Source organism: Podarcis vaucheri (genome assembly GCF_965113315.1).
Source record: "Podarcis vaucheri genome assembly, chromosome: 7".
Lineage (NCBI taxonomy): Eukaryota > Metazoa > Chordata > Lepidosauria > Squamata > Lacertidae > Podarcis > Podarcis vaucheri.
Genome location: NC_138765.1, coordinates 14,110,128 through 14,125,666, shown reverse-complemented (window position 1 = coordinate 14,125,666; position 15,539 = coordinate 14,110,128). Strand labels below are relative to the sequence as shown.

Sequence of the window (15,539 nt, the reverse complement as noted above, 5' to 3'; positions counted from 1 at the left end):
CACTTCACAGGCGGGTGGCAGTCCCCTCACAGAGCAGAGCACATCATCCACAGGAGAGGCAAGGAAAGTCCGCCTTCTCATTCACCTCTCACCATGCCCAGTCACGCTATCTTTCACCACGACTTCAGCGCCAACTCTCTGTTTCCATGGGGACAAGAAAGCAGGGGCATGTTGACAGAAGAGGAAGCAGAGGGAGGAAGAGGCCTCGTGGCATTTTATGTAGTCAAAATATAAATGCTAGTCTTCACACAATATATGCAAACATTTTCTGATGTCCCACTTGTGATCCCAAACAGGGATGTACTACCTGCACACACCCCCATAGGCCCTGTAGAGGGACATGCAGTGGCTGCATTTGGCCCCCAGGTCAGTGATTCCCCACTCCTGGTTTAGATTACTCAAGGCCTCCATAGTTTCCCGATTTTCTCTCTCCTTTGGCTTCCCTTACTCAGCTTGGTGATTTTAGAAAGAAATTGTGAAACCATGTTTCTTCAGCAGAAGTGCTCCACAGCACCGCACCCCCCCACACACACCCGCATTCCTCAAACGCCAAAGTCCACATCATTCACACTGTCTTTGACTTTCATCACAAGTGAAGCAAAAGCAAATGACGTGGAGCTGAGCTTGTGTATATCCAGCCCCAGTAAAAGACAGTCCCTTAAATACGCAAGCTCCTCTGGACACAGACCTGCAATCCCCCCCACCTGCTCTTAAATGTAACCAAATTATTTTAAAGAGCAAGTGGACCAATTCTTTAGCCCCAAAATAAGTGCATTTAATGGGACAGAAGAAATCTAGATCATATGTCACTGTGCATTTTATTACTGTACAACAAAGGAAACTGGACAGACACTTGTCTCCCCTTACAAAAAATAAATTTGTGATTCTGACTATCAGAGAAATCTGGCAAAATTGCCTGGACTTCTGGAAATCTAATCCAATTTCACTGCTGAGCTTTGAATTCTGGTGTCACCTGATGGGGCTTCACTTCCTGGGTGGTGAAATTGAGGGTGCCACAGGTTAAAGGGGGGACATGTCCTTGGAGCTCTTGGAAGGGGGAAGAGATTGATTTACCCCAAATGCAACTGCATTTAATGGGAGCGAGGGGATCCGAGTCACTGTGCATTTTATTACTATACCACAAGGGAAACTGTGGACAGGCATTGGTCCCCCTTTCAAAGAAGTTCATGCTGTCAGGGAAACTGCCTTGGCTTCCAGAAACCTAATCCAATTTCAGTGCTGTAACCTGATGGGACTCATATCCCCACATGCAGGATTGAGAAATTGAGGCTTGCACAGATTAGGAGGGACGTGTCCTTGGAGTTATTGGAAGGGGGAAGAGATTTAATTGCTTTTCAACACTGTGCTTTATATTATGGTATAGCACAATTAGAATTCTAGCAATTTGTTGCACTGCCCTGAATCCATTGTTCCTGGGTGCTGGCAAAGTGCTCCTTGCAATCCTCTACAAATTCCTCCAACTAAGCCTCAGTTCCTTGCTTGTTCTTGAACTCAGTTCTGTGCTGTTCTCAAACTCCTTCTTGGCTCTTCAGCTCTCTAGAATGATGAAGACACTCCTCATCTCCTACCTCCTCTTGACCCTTCTGAATCCAGGTGAGCAGAAAAACAGCTGCTGGGCAGTTCATCATGTTTCCAGGAAGGAATTAAGAGGGGGGGGCTTCAGCCATTAAAGCAGGAGAAGAAAGGAAGAGGAATAAAGCATATGGTCAAGCTACAAGGGATCTTCAATCAGGATAGTTTGTTGCCAATATTTGTTTTTATTTAACCAAATACATACTGAGAGGTGCAATATCCCCAAGTCCATTGGGGGAGCAATGGGGGCAGTTGCCCACTCTTGGATAAACCAGAATCCTAGGTTTCATCTACAACAAAGAGTATGTTTCTTGAACTTTTTTACTGTTTGCTTACCTCATCGTCCACTCAAATTCTACGCCTTCCTCCTGAAACTTTGTTCTCAATATTAAATTTTACCAAATGCATACAGAGGTGTGGCATCCCCAAGTACATTGGGGGAGCAAAAGAGGTAGTAGTTCACTCTTCAATAAACCAGAATCCTAGCTTATATTTAAAGCAGTGGTGTCCAAACTTTTTTCAAAGAGGGCCAGATTTGATGAAGAGAAAAGCCGTGGGGGCTGACCAAAGGGCCAACCAAAGTTGTTAACCTTTTATTTCGGAGCGGAATTATCCTGCCCCCCCCCATGAAATCTTTTAGTTTGCTGGTGTTACACACCACCCCAATCTCTGAGTGGAGTCAGATCCCAGGGGTACCAGATGTGCTTACAAGAGTCTGTCATGTTTGCTGGTGCTGATGGGAGTTGTAGTACAACAACTTCGGAAGGGGTAAAGGTTTCCCCACACCTTCTCTACTGGTCCTCTCCCTCAGACTACAGGAGTCATTTTCTACAATCATTCTGTGGTCTATGCAAGCCCACCCCTATTCAGAGAGTTTAAGAACTACAGAAGGAATATATATAGGAAGCATAATGTAGATGAACAATGGTCCATCTAGTCTAGCCTCTGGTTCATGCCATGGGTGAAGCCCGAAAGCAGGATCTGAGTGCAACAGCTCCCTTTCTGTGGTTTCCAGAAACTAGTATTCAGACAAATTGTGCCTCCCATGTCCCAGAAAAAATATATATCAATTGAGGATGGAAAACATGAATTTATCCAGTCCACTTTTGAAGTTATCCAAGTCGGTGGCCTTTGCTGCCTCTCGTAAGATGGTGTTTGGAGCAGAAAGTGTTGGGTTCATGTACCTTGACGCAGACCTATTCCTCCTACACAGTTACTAATGTTTTCTAAACCCATTTCCCCCCTCTCTGCAGTGGCATCTCTGACATGTGAGTCTTGTTGGAATGAAGGAAAAGATTGCAGAAATGCCACCATTGAGGAGTGTGACGAGTCCAGTGACCAGTCCTGCTTATCTGCCCTTGGAGTAGGCAAACTGTGTAAGTGAGAAGAACTTTCAACATCTTTGATCACCAAAACGTAAACCCCCCTGACTCATTTTCTAAGGGCATATCTTCGCCACAAGCCACGGAACATGACTTTTCATAAATTAGTGTTCTAGGTTCTGCATTGCCTGTAGGAGCAGGGAAGAAATTCAAGTCAGTTCATATTTAAAGGTGTGTTTACTCAATTGGCAGAGCAAAACAAAGCCATCCTTCAGAATCTGCCCTTCTTCCATTTCTTCAATTCAGTTGTCCGGCCATGTAATCAATAGACAGATGCACATACTAGGGTAAAGTGCGCATATAAGAACCTACAACAAAATCAAGCAACAGTCACCTAATTCATAAGAAGAGCTAAAAATAAAGATAGAAAAGATTTATATCAGTAACAGCAACAAAACAAGCCAAACAATACCCCAACCCAAGTGTTGGTTCAGCAGCCTCAGCTTTTGTAGTTGGAGTCAGTCTGTGTGGTTCCTATCTCCCAGGCCAAGTGAAAAACGACCTGCAAGGCAGAGAGCTAGTCCGCCAGGATTCACAGCCAATAGGGTCAACAAATATCCCACACACACCCCATCCCCACGGAGGAAACCATAACTGCTTAAATCAGTATGACCCTGCAGATAGGGCCTAAGAGTGAAAATAACATTCACACTAAATGTTGATGGGGGTGAGAGTTGGAAACTGATATGAAAATGTGGAGAAATGAACTTCCCATGAAGCCTCCTAAACTGATCCCATTCAATAAGGAGAAGGGTGGTAGAAACCTCTGGACAGCCAAAGGTTCTCTAGTCCTGACTCACATTCAACAAATAGATAAAACTGGAGAAATCTCTTTCTTCTCCAAGCAGGGCCTGCTCAAGACAATTGGATACCTGAGGCAAACCATAAAATGCTCCCCACCCCGCAGACCCGGAAGAAAGGGTGACTGAAGATGCGGCCTGGGCGATTTATTGATATATCACCCCAGGACCGGTATGAGGGGCAGACCGTGATGACAGCTTCACTCAGCAGTAAATCGGTGGGGGAAACCCCACCTATCCCGAGTCCCTCTGCCTCCAGCACGCAGCACACTGAGGAAAAAGAAAACAAGCTGCAGCCTGGAGCTGGAGGCAGAGGGACTCAGGACGGGTGGCAGTTTCATGAAAGATCTATCGCTGAGTGAAATCACCATCGTGTTCTGTCCTCCATACCGGCAGTGGGAGAAACAAGCTGCATGATGACGCTTATAAAGGTTATTCCTCCCTCCCTCCCTCCCTCCTTAAACTGCTTGGGTTAAGAGCACACCGCTGCCCTCGCCTCAGCCAAGCAATTTTGCAGAAACCCCAAATGAGCCAGTAGTGGGGCGGGGGCTCAGTTAAAGTGTTCCCCCTCCCCAGCTGCAAGAGCCTGGGTGGAGTGCAGGCTCCGGGCGGAGACAGCCTTGGCTGCCACCTGGCTGCCTTTTTCAGCACAGGAGGAAAGACGGAAGCCACTCTGCCAGTCAAAGGCAGCCAGGCAGTGCAGGCAGCCCTGCAAGGCACAGGTAGGGTGGCTTTGCAGCCTGCGCTTTGCGAATGACCACAAGGAAAGAGGCAGTGTGCCTGAACGGGCACCAGCGAGGTGGAGGGAGCCTCAGAAAGGAGCTCTGAGGTGGTATTTGCTAAAATGAATAGAACTTAAGATAAGGTATTTTGGAACTGTAAGGAGAAGGAAGGGAACTTCTTTCATATCTGGTGGATTAAAAGCCTACTGGGATGTTATATATATAATGAACTGAAAATATTTTCAAAAATACAGTGGTGCCTCGCAAGATGAAAATAATCCGTTCCGCGAGTCTCTCCGTCTAGCGTTTTTTTCGTCTTGCGAAGCAACCCTATTAGTGGCTTAACGGATTAGCGCTATTAGCGGTTTAGCGGATTAGCGGCTATTAAAGGCTTAGCGTCTTAGTGGCTAAAAGGCTATTAGCGGCCTAAAAACTGCAAGGTTGGCAGGAGCCTCATGGGTGGGCCAGCCCTATCTCCAGGTCTAGTTATTTCCTTTTCCATTTTTTTCTTTTATAGCAATTTTGGGGTCAAAAATGGTTATCAAGTCCTGCATCGCTACAGAGTTCTGTGATGCAGACTATGCCAGTTCCTCCATAACCTCATCAATGTACATCCACAGCAAGATCTCCTGCTGCAAGACAGATATGTGCAACAGTGGACCTCCTGAAAGTAAGTATCATCATCAGGAAAGATGGTCTCACAAAACTCAAGTAATGAGAGAGGTCAAAGAAAGACAAACAAGCTTTTGGCAGTATCCTGATGTCAGGGACTGGCTAGACAAGGAGGAGTGGTGGCAGCCAGTTGCTCCAGGAGGTGCCTGAGGGTGACACTAGGAAAGAAGATTTCAAACCTGATTCATACTGGTGGGACAGGGAGGAGCCACTGACAGAGGGAACGAGCAGGGAAGCATTGGAGCCATAGTATGGGGGTGGCGGGGACTAGTAGAACAAAACCCAAAATCACAATAAGAAGATTACCTGAACAACATGCAGCATCTATTAGCAAGAAATACAAGGGAGCATCATAGTTTTACCTTAGTCCTAGAAACACCCCTCCCATAATGTTACTCACATTTCCTCTCCTGTAGCAGCTTCTGGTATTTACTTCCTATGCTTTCCTCCAAAAAGCTTGAGCTCCCGCTCACCATTTTAGCCTCAAAATATCCAGTGAAATAGGTTACGCTGAAAGATGGTTCCTGGCCCCAGGCCACTCAGCAAGTGTCAGGGCTACAGTGGAATTTGAACCCTGGTCTCCTAGATTCTAGTCCAACCCTCTAATCACTTCACTTCACTGGTTCCTTGGTTTCGCAGAGTTCTAGCCCCCAAACCTAGAGTGACCCATTTTCTTTGATGCATTTGCATTTGTAGAGATATTTTGAGTGGGACAGGCCTCTGTCCTTCTTGTATGGGAAGGAACTGATTTCTTTGCATTCAAGGAATTAATATCTTCAGGTTAAAGCAAATGCTAAGAAAGATATAGTCAATGCAATGGACTCCAGTGCCACCTAATTACTAAGCTATAGAGGAACACTATCTACACAAAGGGAATGCAAAGGTGCTGCAAAGAATAAAAGGTTTTTTAAAAATACATTTGTTGCTCCACTCACTTTCGCAACAGGCCCTGCCACTGGCATGTGGCCCTGAGAAGCTTGCCTAGAAGGAAATGTGGCCCTCAATGAAAACAGTTAATACGAAGCTTCAAACTGTAAGCCCCGGCTAGGCCCCTGGCATACACCAGCTGCTGACGCAGGCCTGTATCACCATCCTTTTCAAACTAGGGACAGAAGCTGGGGTTGGGATTTGAACCAAGAACCCCAAAGCTGGAAGCTGTGCTGAGCTGGAGCCTAGTTTAGTCAGCTACCATGAATTGCATACTGAGAACCTCAGGTGCAGAGGAAGATAGGAATAACAGCACACCAATCCTGGTGTTCCTTGGTTTGGTATTCAGTAGTTTGTTCACAGGCTCCTTAAGAGTCGTTTGGAAGCAATCCTACTTAACGGGATCTTGAAAGGCTTGAGTGTTCATTTTGCGCCTTGGTTTCCTTCCTTGAAGCCAGCGTTGATAGCCATCGTGGAGTGTATTAGTTGCTGATCTGTCCAGCAGTTGTTGGCACTTGTCATAGCTCTGGTAAGGAGCACATCATGGCGATCTTTAGCACAGACAATGACATAGTCTAAGAGGTGCCAGTGGTTTGACCAAGGATGCCTCCATGAAGTTTTATATTTATTTTTCTGTCGAAAGAGTGTGTTGGTAATAACAAGGTTGTGCACTGCATGTATCGTCAAAAGTACGATTCTGTTCTGGTTGCTGTTGCCAATTCCTTCTTTGTCAATAGTCCCAGTCCACAGATCGAAATCTTGCCCAACTCCTGCATTAAAATCACCCAGGAGGATTATTTTATTTTTCCTTAGGTGTTTCTGATAGACGGTATCCAGCTGAGAGCAAAAATTTTCTTTAATGCCTTCATTGGCATTCAGTGTTGGTGCATAAGCACTTATAATAATAGCCTGTTGGTTTTTGGTGAGCTTTATTTGGGGGGTTGAGAGTCACTCATTATTTTAATCAGAAACTTCTGACAGGAGCTTCACAAGATTGTTTTTGATAGCGTGCAAACCCACTCACTATGACAAGGTGATGATCCAGCAAGTGAGAAGGCAGTAGGATACCTCTGGATTGGCCAGGCCTTCTACAAATACCCGCAACATGGGCTCCTGCCTTCACCAACAGAACAGTGCTTTCTAAGAGGATATTTGCATTATTTAACAACATAGCATAGTAAAAGAAAAACTGCAGATAGAACAAAACCAAAAACCATGTATCAATAACAAGATTACTTGAACAGAATGCAGCATTCATGAGCAAATATTACAAGGAAGCTTCACAGTTCTACCTTAGTCCTAGAAACATTCCTCACAGGATGTTACTCACAGTCCCTCTCCTGCAGCAGCTTCTGATATTTACAACCCTACTCTTTCCTTCAAAGAGCTTGAGGTGGCGTGTCTGGCTCTCCTGCTCACCATTTTAGCCTCAAACACCCGTGTAAAATAAGTCAGGCTAAGGGGCAGTGTCTGGCCCCAGGTCACCCAGCAAGTGTTGTGGCTCAAGAACAGATTTGAACTCTGGTCTCCTCCCACCCTTGTTCCTGATGTAGATCTTCACTCACCCCTCCTTCCTTGGTGGGAGGAGGCACCATTTTGTGGTTCGCCTTAGCATTCACAACACCCTGGTGTAAGCTTTTATTGTAAAAACCATAACAACACTAGAACAAAGAATTCTGGGAGTGTTAAATTTTTAAGGGTGTTGAGAGTTAATTGGAAAACTCCTATTCCCTTCACAGAGCTATGGATCAGCAAACAAACCCCACACAATAGCTCTTATTAGCTGGCATTTTTTCTTAGGTGAAATCATGATTTTACCCAAACTAAGCACATGTTTTCCCAGAAGTGATTTTTTAAGGATAAAACTACTAAGAACTTTCTTTCTCTTTCCCGCTCTAAGGAAGAGGGCCATTTTGTAGAATTTTATCATTGTTTGTGTCCATCCGTGGCTACCATTTTATCTCTCAGATTGCCCCCCTGTGGTGCTAAGTGCTAAGCCCAATTGCTTAAAGTGGTATCCCTTTACTTGAAATGTATGTTGTGAATGTGGCCCCAGTCAGAAATCTCTTGCACCATGCATTAATGTAGCCTTGGATGAATGGAGCATGGCGGAAGCACTCCACTTGGAGAAGTGTTGGAAGGTGGTACGCATCCATCTTGGAAGGGGAAGCACAATTCCCACCCCTCACATACAGCAAGTTGTGGTTTGCATCTGCAAAAGAAATACATTGACTAACTGCAATGTTGGTGTGGTGATTGTTTTCCAGTGCCTGAGAGTGAGACGAGGGAGCCTAATGGGCTGAAGTGCCCGAGTTGCATCAACATCTTCTCAGACGAGTGCGAGGGCTTGAAGACCGTCAGCTGCAGAAATGAGGAGGATCAATGCTTCTACATTGGGGGTCGCATGAAGTTTGGTGAGTCTTGTATGATGGAGTGCAGCTAGAGCCCCATCTGTACTATGGAGTTAAACAGTATCATGCCACTTTGAGCAGTCATGGCTTCCTCTAAAGGATGCTAGGATACTTTGTTTATTAAGGGTGATGAAAGTTGTTAGGAGACCCACGTTGCCTTCACAGAGTGTCTGGGATGGGCAGGAGCCCAAGGAGGAGGGATGTGTGCACAGGGAGGTGGGCGGAGGAGAAGAATACAGGGAAGAGCTAGTGATTTCTGCGGTTCTTGCCTGGAACCCTGCGCCAGTTTATTCCATTTTTTCCCCAGCAACACCTTAAAAGCCCATTCAGATAGGCACATTCTCTATTCCCTTTTGCTGTTCATTCCAATGAGTTTTAAATGTTTTAATGGTTTTAACTGCTTTTATTGCTAATATAAATATTTCTTGTAAACCCCTAGCAGTTTTTACTGCAATCAAGCAACATATAGATTTTGTTCAATAAAAATACATCTTAAAATTTACACTTTAAATTGGGGGGGGGGGGCAGGATGGAGACCCACAGGCCCAGGGGCCAAAGGCATTCCTCTTGGACTCTTTCTCTCTGGCCCTTCGGATCCTACTTAGCCACACCTCCTTTCCCTAGGCCACACCCCTCACAAGCCCCACTTCATAGCCTACCTGTATTCTTTGGCCTGGCTGGATTGTTGCCCCTGAACTCTTGTTAACCTGGAGGTAGGACAGAGAGGGGGGTTTGAATGTATTTATAAAATGGCCTGCCGTGTAAAGGTTAATTTTACTTCTGTTTCCATTGGCATGTGGACCTCCCAGAAGGTCACCCAGACTGGAAAAAGGCTCTTGGTCTGAGAAAAGTTGCCCACCCTTCTGTTTGAGGGAGAGAGTTTTGGATTCCAAAAATCTGTGTGTGTTTTTCCCAACAGGGGGAAGCAGCCTGAGGGGCGCTATCCGAGGCTGTGCAACAGCTAGTTTGTGTGACTACTATGAGGGGTTGCTGGAGACTGATCTTGAATCATTAGGAGTTGAGATCACCCAATATGAGTGCACTGAAGCAATGGACGAGGATTCCAATGAGCTGTAGCTGAGGGAAGGCAAACCACCACCACCCAGAAGAACCCACCATTTATGGAAGTTGGAGGCCTAGTGGTTGAAGCAGGGGTGGTCTCAGCCTGAGGACTCCCAGGCTTTCTTTCCAGAAGTGTAGAAGCTCCTCCTCAAAGACAGGCTGTATTTGACTTTCATGTGCAAATGACGTCATTGAATCATGTCCAAAATAAATATATATGGCAAATCATATGTGTTGTATCATTTTACCAAAAGCAACATTTGTTGGGCAAAATAATAGTGCTTGGGGATGGGAGATAGCTTTGGCAGTGGGCAGGGGTGAAATCCCTGGCCGGACTTTCAGGTCCAATTTTAATCAATGAATTTTAGTTGACTTTGGGTGGTGCATCCCATTTCTCCACTTAAGAAGAAGAAGAAGAAGAAGAAGAGTTTGGATTTGATATCCCGCCTTTCACTCCCCTTCAGGAGTCTCAAAGCGGCTAACATTCTCCTTTCCCTTCCTCCCCCACAACAAACACTCTGTGAGGTGAGTGGGGCTGAGAGACTTCAGAGAAGTGTGACTGGCCCAAGGTCACCCAGCAGCTGCATGTGGAGGAGTGGAGACACGAACCCGGTTTCCCAGATTACGTGACTACCGCTCTTAACCACTACACCACACTGGTAAAATGGGGAGAAAAAAGAAATGGAAGGAAGATAAAGTCCCTACCTGAGAAGAATGGCAGCCTTTTGGCTGCCTTGCTGTCAAGAATGGTCTATCCCATTTCGCCACTAGAAGTAAAATGGGGAGTGCCACAGCAGATGTGCTGCGCAAACCCCACCAAAGCTAATACTTCAGGAATTCTTTAAGACTCAGTCAATGAGTACAGCATATTCTCTTCTGCAAAACCATGTAAATATTTTAAGGTATTTAATTTAAAGTTTGTTGTGGCCTGTCCCTCTTGTACAAATTCAGATACTTCTTAAAGTGTCATTTTGAAATTCCTGGGGGAGATTAATCAATCACACTCCTATACTGGGACACATTTCGGTCATGTAACAGCTCAGACTGAATGTTGAGGCAGACAATTTGGTCTCACTGTTAAAGAGAGCCAGCAAGCTTTGACTCCATTTTTTAGGGGGACTCAAGTTTCTTCTGGTTCCACAAAAGTTTGAGTTAACTCTTTCTTAGTAAAAACACAATTTTCACAGAGTGCCAGGCCTCATGATCACAATAGCTCATTTCCCGTGGGTTTTACTCCATGAAATCGGTTACCAAGACAAAAGATCCCCAAACACCTCGCATCTGTCTAAGTTTCCAGGGCTTTTCCCTTGACTGAGACTGTGTGCAGTTGATCTCACCTCTACTCTTTTCATGCCCTTCCTGTGTTTTTTTGGGGGGAGGGAGGAGAAGGGGAGTAGCCTGTTGCAGGAGGAGGAGGAGGAGACACCTGTGACCAGAGGCACCAACCTGAGTCCCAGTATGTGGGTGCCCACCACACACAAGCACAACATGATGGTATTACATCACATCATGCCATCACCTGCTGCCCTTCAAGTAGAGATGTGTATTGATGCTCGGAAAAGTTGTATTTATTAGATATTATCCTCCCTTCCTCATGTTTGTAAGTTCAGCAGAGTGTATCCCCTTGCTGCTTAAAAAGTCTTTCCTCCCCCCCCTTAAAACAATAATCACACAGATTCTTGCTTGAAAAAGGTAAAGATAACATATACTCATTCAGAATACTTGTTGAAGAGTAACAGATACAGCAGCTTTGTCCAGAGGCTTAAAATGGTGATCCAGTTACAAAGACATACTTTGGTCAAGCTTATGGTGGAGTCTGAGCTTTGGAGCTCAGACAAACAGATGGTTCTACATTGCTGGAAGAATGATGAGAGAGCAAAGTGCCCAAACCCTCAACAAAATGGGGCACAGTGGGTGAAATATGTGGAATGTGATTGATCTGGCGCGACCTCCGCTAATTGATTTGCGATCCTCAATTAGCTCTTTACTGCCCGGCACACTTCTCCTGCCGCACGCTCTGCTCCGAGCTCTCAGTCACGCCGTAGCAGAGATTAGCACAGCGGTGTAAAACTGTCATGTAGCTTGGCTTCCAGACAAACACACACAGTCCAGGTTTGTCTATTTACAGCTTTTATTCCAACATTTCTCAGGAATTTCCAGGACTATTTGCAGCCATGGCAAAACTGCATCCTTTCCCCACAAAATACAGAGTGGGACTGGCATACTCTTCCCAAGCTCCTCCCAAGCTTCCAAAATTGACGTCAGAATGGTGTGGCATCATGGGAAGAACTTAACCTGTTAAGTTCCAACCTCAACACCCCCCCTTGCTGCACCTTCTGACAAGACCCTTTTGAGCTCAACACCTTACCCTTTGCCTTGTGCTCCTTCCAAGCATCTTTCCCAGGCACCTGTTGAACCCTTTCAACACTTCCAGAATCACACTGTGCGAATTTCGCCCACGCACATGTTGCCTGGTACCTTTCAGGTGGAATGCCCTTTGTTGTGCGACTAGACCTTCTGGGCATAAACTCAGATGTTACCTCTGACTCACTGCCACCAGGAAATGTGTCCTCAGCATCACGGGATTCCCCCTCTGACTTAAAACGTTTTCGAATCCTCTCCATTACACTCACAGGGGAACTGGGCTCGCTTTTGGGTGTTCTCCTTACATCTTGTGGAGAAACTACCGATACCTCCTCCTGTTCCTGACTTTGGTCAGTTGTCTGATCGTCATCATCAGACTCAGCCTCTCCTTCCTCCTCCTCATAATCTTCCTGTTCTGAATCAGAGAGACACTCTGAAAGAACATCACGCTTGACAGCAGCTTGTGTCTTTTTATCCTGCTCATAGAACTCAGCGTGTTTACTGATCAGTAACTTACTCTGATCACCTGATGGAAATGCAAATCTCCATGCACTCGCTGTTGGCTCATACCCACAGAAGATCATTTTTCGGAACTTGGATCCATCTGGCCCCTGCAAAGCAGCAGGTACCGGCACAGACGCACGTGACCCGAACATACGCAAAAAATGAATCTGGGGTTTCCTGCCATGCAACAACCCAAACGGTGTGTCCCCTACCATGGAATTGTAGGTGCGATTCCAGGTGAAGCTTACATACTTGATTGCCTCCAGCCAAAACCTTGGAGGTAACCCAGAGTCTTCCAGCAACACCTGTGCAGTTTTAACCAGAGCCTGACACTTCAGCTCTGCCGCCCCCCACTGATTGGGTGAAGTCACTGTGTGACGTATCCCTTTCTTGTGAAAGTACTTCTGCAAAGCAGAACCTGTAAACTCAGCTCCTCTGTCACTTGTGACAGCTTGCACTTTGGTGGAAAACCTTTGTTCCACCCCCTCAATCCACCCTTTGATCAGCTGTGCTGCATCATCCTTGGATTTGAGACCATGTATCCAGGAATTCTGAGTAAAATCCTCCTGCATCAAAAGCAGAAACCTTGACCCTCCCAGACTTGGCTCCTTCACAGGACCCCACAAATCTATGTGAATCAGTTCAAAAGGCCTTGTTGTTATCCTCTCTACTTTTGGATAACTGCAACCTTTTACCTTTGCCAGTTTGCAAGTTTCACAACTTACAGCATGTCCGCATTCTGAGATATTACAACCTTTGGAAACTTCTGGCAGCACCTGTAGTTCTTCAAGAGAACTATGAGCTGTTCGTGTATGCCAAGCATGTACGCATGAATCATGATTGGGAATTGTAGCACGCAGTGCTTGTGCTTTCTCAACCTTCCCACCACCCTCCAGAGACGTTTTAAGAATGAAGAGATCATTCTGCCCCTTTTTAACCTTGGCAAGCATCCTCCCTCCTTTGGAGATTGTGCAGACATCACCCTGAAAACAAACCGTAAATCCCTTTTTCAGTAAATAAGGCACAGATAAAAGACAGTGGTGCATCCCAGGAACAGTACAACACTCCAACGTTTCCTGTAAAATACAAAAATGCAGATTTACAGTATTAGTCATATTTCTTTTCTGTCCATTTGCAAACAGTACAGTTTTCCCGGCCGGAATTGCCGTGCAGTTCCACCTCTCGACAGCAGGTGTCTCTGGAATCAAATTGCGATTAGCTGCAGAGTCAATAACAAAACTTAGCTCTTGGCTTGCCCCACGGCTGTCTTCAGCCAACGCCAGACTAGCCGTGATCTGATAAATCTCCTGACGTTGTTTTCCTCATCCTTCGCTTGCGTTCCCACGCTGACCTCCCCTTCCAGACTGGTTCCCATGGAAACCCGACTGATTCCCATGGAAGGTGTCCTTGAAGCCTTCCTGTGCAACTGCTCTCGCTTTCTGTGGGCAGTCTCTTTTGAAATGACTGTGAGATCCACACACATAGCACCGACGAAATCTAGTGGAAAAACACTGCCTGGGGCTCCTCCCAGCTGGCCTGGCCTTCCTTCTTCCGGAAAAGCACTCCTTGCCAGATCCGCCCCCCCTGAACTGCCGCTCCATTCCAGCAGATTCAGTGGAAAACTTTTCAAACTTGCCTTTGGAACTTTCCGCCCCCCCCCCCCCGACTTGCTCACTAGCACTCCTTGAGGCTAAATCATCAGGAACAGGGGCTCCAGCCATCTCTAGGCTTTCAGCTTCCATCTGCCCTAGGCCTCCTGCTGAGCCTTCACACAGACGTTTCAGCACACTCCAGGCCTCACACGCAGATTCAACGCCATCCAGGTGATGTTGCAAATTTGCATGAACACCTGCTCTCAACATGCAGACCTCAGCTCTCATAGCTTTCTCCCTCTGCATTTTCTCCTCCAGAGAAACAGACTTCAGCTTTCCTGCATCTCTGTCCACCAGTTGCACTGGTTCCCTCTGGGAAATGTCCCAAACCTCCGTGGCTATGAACCACGCTCTCACCCATCTTGCCCAGGTATTCCACGCTTGGGCGGTGAGTTCCTCAAGCTGTTCAAACGGAGCTTGAATCACCTCCTGGCCATCTGCCATGTTCTCCCGTTCTCCCAAGTTGGCCCCAAGCTGTACTTACGAAAGCACCAGCTCCTCTGGCGTGGAGAAACGATTCCTTGCTGCTCTCAGCTCACAGCTCCACAGCATTCAGCAACAGCGTCTTTCAGCTTGTTTGCTTGCTTGCTTGCCTCCGCCTCCTTCCGTGCTCCTCTGCTAGACACCGCAGATTTCACAGCTCCCGGCAGCTCTTCCGTGACAGTTTTACGATAGGTTATTTAGGTTATTTAGGTTACCCATAACCTGTGGAATGTGATTGATCTGGCACGACCTCCGCTAATTGATTTGCGATCCTCAATTAGCTCTTTACTGCCCGGCACACTTCTCCTGCCGCACGCTCTGCTCCGAGCTCTCAGTCACGCCGTAGCAGAGATTAGCACAGCGGTGTAAAACTGTCATGTAGCTTGGCTTCCAGACAAACACACACAGTCCAGGTTTGTCTGTTTACAGCTTTTATTCCAACATTTCTCAGGAATTTCCAGGACTATTTGCAGCCATGACAAAACTGCATCCTTTCCCCACAAAATACAGAGTGGGACTGGCATACTCTTCCCAAGCTCCTCCCAAGCTTCCAAAATTGACGTCAGAATGGTGTGGCATCATGGGAAGAACTTAACCTGTTAAGTTCCAACCTCAACAAAATATACTTGGAGTCGAGTGTGGATTTCATGCCCTTTATTCAGCTCATAGTAGCGAGGACTGGAAGTTCCCCCCAACTGTCTGCTTTATATACATTATTTACACAATGGGCCCCACATGATTGGCTTATTCCGGTATTCACCTGTAGGCCTATCAGGTTGTGGATTCACTACCACCTGAAGCTGGATTGGGTGGCTCCTGTGGACCAATCAGACTGCTGCATTCTGAATCCTATTGTTCAAGGACCAATCAGACTGTTTTATTTTGGATCCTATTCAACTCCGTACATAACACCCCTCCCCTCTAAGTTCCAGTCCTGCCCGGGAGGTTGCATTCATAGTCCTCAACG

General features: G+C 46.3%; 1 protein-coding gene across 1 annotated transcript; it reads left to right on the top strand.

Annotated features, from left to right (window-relative positions):
* Positions 1-1,354: 1,354 nt before the first annotated feature.
* LOC309537744 (phospholipase A2 inhibitor and Ly6/PLAUR domain-containing protein-like) lies at positions 1,355-9,764 on the top strand. The gene is made up of 5 exons (XM_082232739.1): positions 1,355-1,614; positions 2,847-2,969; positions 5,015-5,167; positions 8,364-8,510; positions 9,427-9,764. Exons 1-5 carry the CDS (start codon positions 1,563-1,565, stop codon positions 9,582-9,584), a joined length of 633 nt encoding a protein of 210 aa, XP_082088865.1. The 5' UTR covers positions 1,355-1,562; the 3' UTR covers positions 9,585-9,764.
* Positions 9,765-15,539: the final 5,775 nt, after the last annotated feature.

Excerpts from the sequence above, each read along its gene's own strand:
- LOC309537744 (XM_082232739.1), top strand. The coding sequence starts at position 1,563 with ATGATGAAGACACTCCTCATCTCCTACCTCCTCTTGACCCTTCTGAAT. Across the intron at positions 1,615-2,846 it reads CTTGACCCTTCTGAATCCAG|TGGCATCTCTGACATGTGAG; the intron begins GTGAGCAGAAAA and ends CCCTCTCTGCAG. Across the intron at positions 2,970-5,014 it reads CCTTGGAGTAGGCAAACTGT|CAATTTTGGGGTCAAAAATG; the intron begins GTAAGTGAGAAG and ends TTTCTTTTATAG.